The sequence below is a fragment of the Hyperoodon ampullatus genome (assembly GCF_949752795.1).
Source record: "Hyperoodon ampullatus genome assembly, chromosome: 15".
Classification (NCBI taxonomy): Eukaryota; Metazoa; Chordata; class Mammalia; order Artiodactyla; family Ziphiidae; genus Hyperoodon; species Hyperoodon ampullatus.
Window position 1 is genome coordinate 19,940,657 of NC_136928.1, and position 13,170 is coordinate 19,953,826.

At 47.0% G+C, this 13,170-nt stretch overlaps 1 protein-coding gene across 15 annotated transcripts in view; it reads left to right on the top strand.

The window, feature by feature from the left end:
* Positions 1-13,170, top strand: part of MAP4K4 (mitogen-activated protein kinase kinase kinase kinase 4) — a gene marked incomplete at its 5' end in the record, with an annotated part of 173,932 nt that overhangs the window by 131,416 nt on the left and 29,346 nt on the right. For all 15 annotated transcript variants that reach the window (XM_079721334.1, XM_079721336.1, XM_079721329.1 and 12 more), the window contains 2 exons: positions 10,481-10,642; positions 12,915-13,001. In XM_079721334.1, the coding sequence (XP_079577460.1) occupies positions 10,481-10,642; positions 12,915-13,001 (249 nt within the window). The remainder of the gene's footprint in view (positions 1-10,480; positions 10,643-12,914; positions 13,002-13,170) is intronic.

Here is a 13,170-nt window from a genome sequence, read left to right on the forward strand (position 1 = left end):
TTGTTTCACCTTTATCCTTCATGCCAGAAAAAGAACCCCAAACAACAGTAAAGCCATGTGTTGATACTGTACAGTGGAGTTTAATTTAAATGACAACACATGCTTTTTCCCAAGTTACTTAAGGGTACATTTTGTGGGGAGAATCTTTGCTTCATTTTGTGTGATTATAGTCTGAATTCTGAAACTTCACAGTCTGTCCTGGTTTAGAAAACCAGGTCTGTCTAACTAAGGAGACTGGAAGTATTCGGCCAGCGCTTTGGAAGAAAACACAGGGCACAACCTTGCTCTGTGGAAGGGGCAGCATTGCTATTTTTGTAACTTTTTGCAGTTTATTTGCAAACGCTCTTCTAATATTTTAAGACTCAGTGCTCTCTGAACGTAACAGAAACCTTGAGTGGTTCCGAGGTTTTTCAGGCTGTACATGGGCCGTGTGTACTTAGTACACAAGAGTGCTTGAGTTCTGAGGCTCTGGCTGTTTCTAGTTGCTTCTTTATGCAGTATCCTCTACTGTCCTTTCTAACCCTGGGCTGTACTTCCTTCAGCTCAGTGATGCAGGGGAGTTTGGTGGTTTATAACTTGAAGGATCAGGGACTGGGTCAGCTGGAGCCCCTTTCTAACACAGGCCCTGGAAACTGCTGTCAGGCCTAGTGACAGTGAGATAGGTGTCCATCATCTAGGTTCTGGACATGATAGGGAGTGAGGATTATAGGGTTAGGCCAGCGATGGCTGAAGGAAAGGAACTGAGGTTTTAAAGCGATTTGTTCTGTCAGCTAAATAGAGGCTCGAGAATCAGGGTTGTCCGCTAAGTGAGAACGTGGCACTTCACTGGCTTCAGTTAGCCCTGTAATTTCAGCTTCTCAGTAAAAGTTCAAACTCACAGTCACCTTTTTAACCTCTTAATCAGGGAAGATGGAGCAGGGTCCTGAAACGGTGGCATTTGCAGGAACAGAATCCACTGATTTGGATTCTTGGTGATCCAGCGCCTTTTTGTCAGCCTGGTAATTAAGGCCCCAGGAAGTGGTTTGGGAATATTTGTGCCATGAATGATTTGTAGCCCTTTACTGGCATTAAAGTTATGAGGAATAAGGATTCTTTTTGTTATTATTAACAAACTAGATAAAGATGGTCATCTTCACTCAAAAGATAAATGATGCTTAAAACTGAAAGGTGATAACTTTCTATCAGCGGCTGGCAAAAAAATGGTCCCAAAGTCGAGGCTGTAGGGAAACAGTGGTGATGTTCCTTTCTCTGAAAGTGCCATCGGATCTGGTGTATTGGGGCTAAGAGCTTCTCTGCAGCCCCTACTGTCTCAGAACCTCGCCGCAGGTAGGGGGAGCGGTCTGCCCCTCGTAGGCCCTTCGTCTGTTAGAAGTCCATGTGGTACATACATCCTCTGCTCTTGCTTGGTGCCCGTTGAGATTTGCTGCTGCTGGGATCGCTCTGCTTTGTTTCTCTTGCTTTCTTTTCCTTGGCTCCTGTGTGAACTGGAGATCTTGGAAGTCCACGTAGATATTTTCAAGTCTCTCTGCCAGTTTTGCTGAAAATGATGTTTGATTTTTCTTGTTGCTTTTGGATGGTCCCAGGAGGAAACTGGGAGCGTGCTGAGCTCATGCAGCTGAGTTCACACCGGTGGTTTCGTCCCCTCCTCTCCTGCCCCTTTCACTTGTCCTCCTCTTCTGGATGCTTAGTGTCTTCTCAGTTTACTCTAAGTTTGTTACCCAGATTCAGAGCCCCGTGTGATAATGATCTCCCTCTATCGAAAAGTTTTAATATTACTCTATTACCTTTTATATGTGATGCATCACCATATCTTTGGATCACGTAGAGCTTTGCCTCTAGCTAATTTTTTTTTCCCCACCCCGGCCAGCTTTTTCTCCCAGTCTATTCTTTTTTTCGTTTTTCTGTTCTTTTTTTTGAGCAGAAGTGAAGATTATTTCATCATACTGTCATTTTATCCTAATGGTTTTGTGCTCTTTTTTTTAATTGACTCTTGCCTTGGTACCTACTTCTCCCATTCCTGTGACATCCACACGTGATCACATCTTCTCATTCCGTGTCTAAGTTTAATAGAAATATTATACAAGACGTCCTGGAGAAAACCCCATTAGTGAGCTAAGTTAAGGTGACTTTGTTAGCTGCTGTACTTTGGATATGTTTTTGAACCTGTTACATACTGAAGTCACTTATGTCCTAATTCATAATTTTTCAGTTTTGACCTCGTGGAGACTGTCACATTATTGGTAAAAGCAAGATACATTTGTCTGTGGTTTGGTGTGCTACTTTATTCAAAAAAAAAGAAAGAACATTTCTTAGGGAAGATTTGTTTTTAGCAAATCTATGATACTTTTTTTTTTTTTTTTTTTTTGCGGTACGCGGGCCTCTCACTCTTGTGGCCTCTCCCGTTGCGGAGCACAGGCTCCGGACGCGCAGGCTCAGCGGCCATGGCTCACGGGCCCAGCCGCTCCACGGCATGTGGGATCTTCCTGGACCGGGGCACGAACACGTGTCCCCTGCATCGGCAGGCGGACTCTCAACCACTGCGCCACCAGGGGAGCCCTATGATACTATTATAACAACAACCTATGATACTATTATAACAACAGTTTTTTTTAAAAAACTGCATAATCTTTTTATTACAGTTAAGAGACAAAAACTTTTCATTTGAGGTCAGAACTTATCCTTTTCTTAAAAACAAAAGACGATAAAAGGGAGAACTGCAATTCCCTGTGTGTTCCTGATCTCACCTGTTTGTGAAGATGACTGTGTGTTCTGCAGACTTCGAACCCGGCCAAGGACTTCACTTAGAGGGCCGAGTCCCCTTTTCTGCTGCTTGCGTCTCCCTTTCTGTTCTTGAACTGCTGGTAGGATGTTCCCGACTCCCCACTGTCAGAATTTTTCTGCAGGTATTTAAAACAATAATCCCTTCTCTTTACGATCTGCCCGAGTTTTCAGCCCCGGAGATGCCGTAGTTCCTGTGCTCTGGGTCTCCGCTTCCCACAGAGAGGGGCGCGTGTGGGTGTTCGACCAGCAACTCCTCCCTCTTCTTTTCTTCCACCAAGAGGACACATGCTTACATTTGTCTCTCTTGTTTCTGCAGATCCCATAGTGACCCCAGTTTTAGAGAGGTGGGTGAAAGTGGAAGAAATTAAAAGCAAAGTAAAGCAAGAGAAAAAATTTTGTCTGACATCAGCCCCAGGCTTCGCACTGCAGACGTACAGCTAGCTCAACACGGTGGAGGTGTGGGCGGTCGTGCGTGCGTGCGTGCGTGCGTGCGTGCGTGCGTGCTGGTCAGGATGTGCCGCCTCAGGGCGGGGCGGGGCCGGGCCGGGCCAGGCCGCTCCGGCAGGCGGTGCTGCTCACGTGCTGGGCTCGTGGCGCGGAGCTGTCCCAACTTCCCAGACTTCCCAGCCTACCCTCCTCGGCTCGTGAGGAGCCTGATTGTGTTGGCCTTGGACAAATGTCGGGCGTTTTACATGGGCGGGCTTAATGGAGGCCCTGGAGGGTGCTGCGGATGCTGAACACAAACCTGCAGGCTCAGTCAGGGGAAGTCAGCACCTCTGTAGGGGGAGCCATGTTTGAGCCCTGACCCGGAAGGCCTCACTTGCTTCCTTTTTTTATTGCCGCACGTTACTGTCTTTTGGTCGCCGCACTTGCAGGAGAGCTTTCACCTCTAAAATGAGCCCATCTGGCCCAGCGGAGGTGCGATGCCTTTTAAAAAAAAGAGAGAGAGAGAACATTTGCGTGAAGTGGGATTCGTCTTGAGGCTAAATTGTAACACTAGGAAAGCCTGGAGCGTTCTAAGAAAAACGGAGCGAGCCGTGGCAGGCACCTGTGGTTGTCTCTTGGCTGTGAGATCTCAGAAGGACAGTGCGGGGACCCGCTTTCCCCCAGCGTGTCCTCACCCCTCTGCCCACACAGAGGCCCCTGCTGGGCGCCTCACTCGCGTCTCACGGCGAGTGCGTGTGAGCACAGGGTGCGCCTTCCACCCTCAGCTCCAACCGAGCTGTGCACGGGGGCCTTGCTTTTGCCAGAGGGCTGCTGTCTCGCCTCTCAGAAGTCCTCAGCTCTTAAATGTTCTTTTGGCATCCCAGTCTAGTATTTTTTTCCTAGTTAAATTTTGTAAGCGCTATTTTAATTCAGCAAATGTTATTTGTTGCCTAAAGATGGGGAAGAGTTGTCTTTGGGGAGAAGCAAAGTAGTTTAGTAGTTTCTCTACTAAAGTTCATCAGAACTTTCACTTAACAAACTCAGGGGTTGCTGGTACACGTGCAGCCACATGAACTCCAAATCTCTTGGAAATAGTCGAACCTGAAGAATAGATTGGTTTATTAAAGTTTAGTTTCTGTTAAAGCCCGTAAGTCCAGTGGAGTGTCTGGAAATGGAGCCCACTATTATCAGCATGACCTATTTAGAAAAGTTCAAATTGTGAGATGAAAGCATTGCTTTTAAATACCAATCTAGAAAGAGAACTTAAATGTCATTAAAGCATAGTTGGAAAAGTACGTATTTACTCAGGCATGCTTGGAAAAATTTAAGTAATAAGGAAATCGCTATAATTTGAGAGATTTGGAAATCACTTTACAGCATCATGCAGTTTTTCAGTTTGTTTGATTTTGTTTTTAAAGAAAGAATGATTTAAGAAAATAAGAATGACAGTTTGAAAATGCCTCAAAGGATTTATATCATGTTTACTGCTCTTAATGGGGTGAACCTGAGCAGGCATGTTCATTAGAGTTTCCTGGGTTTTGTTGCTTGAAATCACAGGCAGAAGGTTAATCTAGTGTGGATTGATGTTGTTTAGCTGATTGCTGATGATATATATGTTTCATTTTTGACCATTTTCTTTTGAAGTTCTGTTGCAAGAGGCCAGCTTTTCACATTAGTAATCTATTAAGGTATTTACTAAGGGCTTTCTTTAATCTTTAATTACCCCCGAACACACACACATACACACACACCCCAATTAAGGGCCTGTTCTGACTGTAGTGGTTTGTATGGTTGGAGTTTAAATTTCTGCTCTTGGTCCAATTTACAGCTTCAAATATTACAGCATAATGTGGCAGCGGACTCGGTAACTACATTGCTCTTTGCCTTGGTCATCAGTCTCCTGACCAGGACTTGCTGAGTGGGCAAGTCCAGGGAAATTTACCACGTTCCACGTTGTCTTGTGGATTTTTTAAAAGTGTGTGACTTACCTTACCTATAAGACTTGGAGGAGAGGGGCTGTGTCTGATTCACCTTTGTGTACCCATGGCACTTCATGAATATTTCTCAAATGGGTGAATCAGCATTTGTATCCTTGTTGTATCTCTGGAAAGAAAGGATGTGTTCTGTAAAGTTACAGCCATTCTTCAGTGAACTTCTGGGCTTGAGATCTCTGATTTGAGTTCCAGAGCCACCTTAAAGGGCCTGGTAGAACATCCTGAGGCACAAAGCCTGTGTTGTGTAAAGTGTGAGGCTCTATCCAGGTTAACAGTGACTATTCAAGCCCGCCGTGCAACTTACTAGGTGATCCTGAAAAGATGGCTTTATGATTTGGTTGGACCTGGAGATATGGATGGATTCTTATGTCTTATTCTAGATGCTAAATGTTAGAAAATCACGGCATCTTGGATATTTACAGGGAGAGCGGTGGAGATGAGCGAAACACCGTCCCTACTTTTAAGGAGCTTATGGTTTTGGTTTGTGTGTTGATATGGTAACCAAGAGTATGATACTTCCACGGGACCAAAGAAGAAAAAGCCTTTCAGAGGCTTTCACGTAACAATTGAGATCGTTAGTTGTAGCCTGTCCCTGTTTGTAAGGTGTTTGCTTACTGTTATTTTAAGACGTGCGTTTTGAATTAAACTTAATGTAATAATTTTAAATTATTTTAGTTAAGTAATTACGTAGTAACTTTATTATATCGGCTTTGGAAGAGTTGAACAGAAGCAACTTGATGTTTACACACTTTCATTGAGAAATCCCAGTGCAATGGCTGCGAAGAACTGAAGATGGCCTAAACAAGGAGAACAAGAACGGAAGCCCAGCTGTGGACGTGAGTGTGTGGTAGAGCGTAGACCATGGGAAGGTTGATGCTGCCAGTGCTGGAAGAGAGTCCAACACGGGAGGTGGGGGGGGGGCCAGGAGCAGGTGTATGTGAGCAGTGGGCCCCCACCCCTGCAGCAGGCTGCTCTGCTGCCCCTTGTCAGCCGACACCTGCCACCTGGAACCGGCGAGCAGCGGAGGTTCAGGCACAGCTGAGGCCGTGGAGAGGGAGGCTGAGACGGGGGCATCCGTGAAGAGCTCAGTGCTGATGAGCATGACAGCAGGCGCACCCGCCTCGCCCGGAGCCCCTCCGCTGGGGCCATGCGCGTTCCAGGCGCCCCCATCCACTGCACCCTCTCTTCACCTGAGGACTCAATACTGCACAGATCCCTCTCTTCAGAGACTGACCCGCCCAGGGGAAGAGGTCACGCTGCCTCACAGTCACCTAACTTGGAAGCTTCACAGCCACAGCTTGACAGCTTGCTTTTCACTGCCTTGCATGTCAGTAGATGGCCCGAGTTTGAGGGCACAGAAAAATCTTTAAGTTGAAAGATTCCAAGACACGCAGAAAAGGGAGCTTGAAGGAAATAGAGACAGTGTAGGGAACAGAGAAAATATCTCACACACATACATATACACATGCACAGAAATCTTAATATCCTTACAGAGAGAAGATATAAAAATCATGAAACAAGACTATTCAGAAAATAAATAATTTAAAAAATTTTTTTAACAAATTCAAACTCCCAGAAAGTGGGGAGAGAAGATAAGTTTAGGGGGACTAGAGCAGAAGGAAAACAGAATCAATCCAGGTGGTTTGACTCCCATTTAACACATGGTCCAGGAAGTGAATACCAGAGGGAGAACATGCAGTAAGAATTCAAGACAAGTTTCCAGAACTAAGAAATAATTTCTGATATGAAAGGCTTACTGAGTACCCAGCCCAGTGAATGAGACAAGACTCCATTCAGAGGCACATACATCATCTTGAAAGTTTAGAAACTCAAGGATGAAAAGAGGATCGTAAAAGCTGCTGTCAGGGGAGCAGACAGAGGGGTATGGGTGTGGGTGGTACGAAGTGTCAAGGATCCAACTGGGCTCAGATTCTCCAGAGCAACATCCGGAAGTAGAAGGTGACAGACACACCAGTGCCTTTGCAACTCTGAAGGGAAATTAGCGCCCCCAGCCGGAAGTATAGGCACAGCGTGGGAGCAGAGCTTTTGCGACCTACAGAGCCTCTCAAGTCTTCTACTCGTCGTCACGCTTCCTCAAGAAACTACCAGAGGATGTGTTCCAGCAAATAAGAGAGAAGTTGACAGGGGATCCTGTACAGGAGAGGGTCCAGAAGTATTCCTCGGAAGCAGGTGGGCAGAAGCATGGGATGCCTGGAGAGCAGCCTGTTTAGGTTGGCCCAGGAGAAGAAAGGGCTGTGAGAGGGTTAATCTCTAGACTAAAGAAAGAACACCTGACCCATTTGACCATAGGGAAAGGAGTCTTAACGGTGTAGACTTTACAGATGATGCTATGATGGGCCCATGAAAAAACAGGCAAACAAACAAGCAAGAATAAGGCAATTTTTTTACTATTTATGTATGTATGTATGCATGTATGTATTTTGGACAAAATAACATAGATGTATTGACTCTTTTAAATATAAATTTTATTCTTTTAAATTTTTAAAAATTGGCCTCAGATTTTTTTTCTCCAGGTGGTCACTAGTTAACAACAATCAAAACGGCACCATGGCATTTTAGATATAAGTGATCATGGGGCGGCAACATTGCAAATGCTAATAAATAAAAGAAAGGGTGTTAACAAAGATGTATATCTTATGGCTTGAAGGTGGTTAATTTAAAGTCTAGTACTTTGATTAAAAAATTTTAAACACAAGTGAAAATGGAAAAGGCTACTTGTAAGGGCATTTAAAATTGAAAGTTAAAAATTCTTAGTAGCATTTAGTTAGATGAAGTCAAGGTTTCCCACCGGCCTGGGAGCCCTGCCCTCAGTGTAGTTGGAAATAACCCCCAGAAATGGATTCTGCACATTTCACCACGTTGGAGCTTCCTGCCTGATATGAGAACGAGTGCTTTCACTGAGCCGCCAGAGGATGTGCACGGGGTCCCGTCACTCGCCGGGACTCCGGGTGACCACAGCTCAGGGGTGCGAGGCAGGGGGTGAGCTGAGAAGGCTCCTGGGCGTGGGCTGGACCAGGGTCAGCCCGGCCCTCAGTAGGCGGAGGCAGCTGTAGTTGCTGGTGAGGGGCCAGCGTGTGGGAAGCCAGCTCCCGCGCTGCTTCACTCCCTCCGCTCTTCCTTTGCGATCTCCCGTTGTCTTCTCTGGAGACAGAAATTTGAACCTCGAGGCTGGTGTGAGGTGGACACTTGCCCGCATCTGGACTTAATGGCTGTGTGGCGGCCAGAGTGCAGTTCTGCTTGCAGGGCAGTGTGGCAGCTTCCAGGACTCTCACTGCAGTTTTTCTCCTTGTCTGGCTCTTTCTGGAAGAGTCCTTGCTGATAACAGCCAAGGCGCCGGCTCTGCTTTTTTTGAACTAAAGAATTTTTCAAGATTCTGTAAATAACAGGAGAGGAGAAAGCAAGTGAAGCCACGGCTTTTCTCTTTGTTTTGTGATCCCACAGGGCTAAGTGGCACCTTTCCTTCAGCATCGTTCCTAAAAATTAAAGAATTTTGGTAGCCGGTGTGGTCTGTAAGGACAGGGCAGCGGGTGCATCTCTGAGGCTGTTGCGGTGGTGTCTGTGGTCACGTGGCGTTGTTTAGCGCAGTGCAGTGGCCCGGAAAGGTTTTGAATCTTGCATTCCATCAGTAAAAAAAAAAAATTGAGCATGTATCTGATAGAGATATATCTAGTAATTTTGTATCATACTGATACATACATTATGAAACGTGCAAAAGTAGCTATCTTAAAGAATGAGCTGGGAGTATAAGAACATAAAAGTTCTGGGTGTGTTTTTTGTTTTTTCCCCTCAACTCCGGTTGCCTTGCTGGCCTGTAGAGCCTGCCGGCAAGCATATCATCTCCCCCGGGAGGTGGGGAGGGAAAGGGAAAAGCCCAGACCTTTCCGAGGGGGACGGTCCTCTGACAGTTCACTGCTTGTGAGACCTCGGCTCATAAGCAAGTCATGTTGTTACCTGAAGGTGGTAAAATTCAGTGTATGAAATTCTTTGCCTCTTCTGACCTGTTCGCTTGAATCTGTTTGGCTTGAAAAGCTAAGGGGGAGTTTTGAGGGGTCGACACTGGTTGCCTTTCTTCTCTCTCTGTTTTCCTTTTGTCTGACTGACTTTGAGGGGAATTGTTAGTCTCCACCTGCCTTCCTCTCTTGTGGTTGTGGTTCTAGAGCTGTGCTAGAGACAATTTAAATGTAAATTAACTTCAGTAAAATAAAACGAAAAACTCAGTTCCTCCATCATGTGCTGGGCACATTTCAGGTGCTGAGTAGCAGTCTGCAGCCAGCGGCCGCTGTGCTGAGATGGGGCACCTCTCCATCCCAGGGGGGCTGCAGAGTGGCTGCATCTTTGCAGGCCAGCACTCTGCACATTTGTGGGAGGAGTTGGTTGATTTATACTGTGCGCGGTGGCGGTGCTTTACTGACAGCTAGATGTCTGGGGCTGGATGAGAAGGGGCCAGACGTGTGCCCAGGGTCACGCTGCCAGGTACCGAGGGGTTGACAGATGGTCTGCGTTAGGAAAGGCTGTCGGAGCGAGTCTGGTGACTCAATAGCACCTTCTGCACTTGCTGGTGGGATGCAGGATGCTGTCTGATTGACGGTGGGAGGCACAGTGGCCCTCGACCTGGGGGCCTACCACCCAGGTGACTCTGGACAAGTCACTTCTCTCTTCTTGAATCTTTCCTCCTCTGTGGAGTAGGAGTGAAGTGCTTCCCAGGTTTGTCATGAGAATTGTATTAGGTAAAGGACATGGAAGGAGGACTATCAGATACTTAGCACCATGCGAGACACGGAGTGAGCTTGTGCCCAAGGCAGTTTTTACATTCATGGTAATAATAATAGCATCTCTTATTCTCGTTGGTGTCACTTCTCTCCCTGATGTGTGCTGCTTTTTTCCTCTTTTAAGTATTTCTCTCCTTTCTCTGTGCTATTTCTGTTCTCCTGTATTCATTTCTCTGCTTTTTCTTCTGACTTAAGGGCCCGGGGTAACCCTGTTAGTGATCCTCAAGGATACAGAATTCCCTGTCCCCTCACTGCTGTGCTTCAGCGAAGAACGGGGAGTAACTGATACCCAATGAAACCCAACTCTGCCTGGTACTTCCAAGGAGGCTGGCGTGTGTGAGCAGAGGGGCGGTGTGGAAATAGGTGGCCGGTGCAGGTGGGGTCCACGAGCTCTCCCTCTTGGCCTCTCCCTGTAACTGGTCAGCAGACCGTCCTGCGTGCCGCGCCATGGCTGCAGAGTCCACTGACTGGGTCGCTTTACTTCCGTAGCAACAAAGGAGAGAGCGGGAGGCCAGAAGGCAGCAGGAGCGTGAGCAGCGGAGGCGGGAGCAGGAGGAGAAGAGACGGCTGGAGGAGCTGGAGAGACGGCGGCAGGAGGAGGAGGAGCGCCGGCGGGCGGAGGAGGACAAGCGGAGGGTCGACAGGGAGCAGGTGGGTCCGCGGAGGGCGCGCCGGCCGGCGCTGCCGGGGGGGCGCTGGCGCCGTGCGGGGTGGGGGAGTCGGGGCAAAAAGCATGCACGCGCGTGCACACGCGTTCAGGACTTTAGTCTGAAAATGCAGAAGCACGGTTGGAAGCATATTCACTTCAACAGATTGAATCTCTTGTCTTTACTGACAGATACGGAAATCAGTACCCTTTAGAAAGCTCTTGAAACCAGCAGGGTGGTCTCCACTAGTATGAGGCCTGAAAGCTTTCCGGATGTGTGTAATGAAATTTAAAACCAACTGTAAGACACTTCCTATGACAAGTGTTGGAAGTATCCAACGACTAACTGAATATTTTAAGATACATTTGCATATAATTCAGTATGTACATACGTAACGTTAAAACAGCTGATAACATTAGACTAAAGCGATCAGATTTTAGCGGTATTTGCAGCATGTTATTAACGTCAGGTAAAGTTGCCTTTAGGAGTCTGATTCCTGAACCACCTGCGCAAGCAGAAATTGTGCCTTTTGTTGTCTGCGTTGTTCGCGTGAATCCCATCATAGCCTCTCTGCTCTTCATGTCTTTGAATTGATCACTCTTTGTTATGAGCTTTGAACAAGGGAAAAATATATGGAGGGGGACCAATTTAAATGATAGCTGAAGTTCGTACTTAAAATGCTTGTAAACAGTGGTATTAGCTTCCAAATTTGATGATTCAGCTACTCTCCTTTGTCTCGGGTTTTCCCAGTGTTGGGTCTACATACTATTTTTCTGTTGAAATGTAAGTGATTCTCTTGATCTCTTACTTTGCTGACGTTGTTGGCCTGTTAACTGTGGTGCGTTCAGTTTAGTTTTCATGTTCTGATTTATACTTGGGGACCACGAAGTGGAGAAAACATATAAACTTGAAACAGCTAAGTCACGGAGGGATAATTCTCTGAACTTGATCGGGAGGTGAGGGTGTGAATGTAATACTGACCTTCAGTGTTCTAACGGAGTCATTGGCTTTTGTGTGTAGCAAGTATTCTTCACCTCTTCTTTTATAAAAATAGCATCAAAAGTCAGTTTTATTCCAAAATGCTCCCCATGTCAGCCGTGCTGTAGGAACCTGTCATTTCTGCATGAATGTGCGTGTTTGTGTACGTGTGTCATTGTCTGGTTGTCCCTGTGACGTGAAGGCAGAAAACCAGTGATATAGTGACCTGAGCTCGCAGCTGTGATTCAGCTCTGTCTGGCTCGGGGAAGAGGGGAGCTGGGAGTCGGTGTCCTCTCAGTCGTCAGGGTTGGGGCGGGGCTTCCAGGCCCAGGACTGGAGCCTGGGTTGGAACTAGGAGGCCTTTGCCAGTGGCCCTGTAGATGCACTTTACCCCAGATTGGCGTTTTGGGGCTAAATTTGCTTTGTAAGAAAAAAGGTTCCTGAGGAAATTTGTTATGATTTCTGCCCAGCATTCTCTCCGCCAGGACGAGTGGTTAACTAAAACTCCTGTTCGGCCCAGATGTATGACTGCTTTTATCTTAAGGTGTGCACCTCAGTCGGCGGTAGACACTGTAAATAAATAATCTGAATTTCCAAATAAAATTTCTCCTCCCAGACCCCTCAATCTACTCCTCTTCCAGAGTAGTGAGCTTTTCCCCTGTTGAAAAGGGAGGAGATGTCTTTTATTTGTAAAATGTTGGTACTTTTTGAAGTGATTTCACGCCTATTTCATACTTGAGCCTCCCAAAAAATCCTGAGAGTTGGGAGAGAATATTCTTGATGTGGGCTTGCTAGAGACTAATCTGTTGTCGTAGATCAAGGTCTCCAGCCCATCAGATATGCATGCACCTTCAAGGCTGGGTTTTTCCTCTTTATGTAACGTCCTTTGGATGTGTTTTTGTTGTTACGGAGCTTTATCATTCTCCTCCCGTTGTAAACGCGTCACCTCACGCCTGTCTCCCCTTTCTCTCTCTCTCTGTCTCTCCCTCTCCCTTTATCTCTCTCATAGACTCATAGACTCTCTCTCTCTCTCTCTCTCTCTCTCTCTCTCTCTCTCTCTCTCTCTCTCTCACACACACACACACACACACACACACACACACACACACACATCGCTGAGTGCGTGTCATCATTTATTAGACTTCTTTAGGTCTTAGAGACTAATTTGGGAAAATCCTCGGCAGTAGGCTTGTCTTAGCCATTGATTGCTAAGTGGATTTTACCCCAGATGACCGGGTGGGTGGTTCTGGTGCTCTCCTTGAGGACCCGTTGATTGCCAGCTGATTTCTGTGTGGCAGGAGTATATCAGGCGGCAGCTGGAAGAGGAGCAGCGGCACCTGGAGCTCCTTCAGCAGCAGCTGCTCCAGGAGCAGGCCATGCTACTGGTAACGCCCCGCGCCCGCCCCGTCCCGTAGCTAGGGCCCCTGCGCCGGGCAGGGCCGGCCCACCGGCGGGCTCTCGTGGCCACGTCCCCTGGGGCCGCACTGCTTCGGGCCCACGTCGAGGCGGCTTCTGTTTACCTCTTGATTTCCCATTGCTGCTGAGTTAACTGTT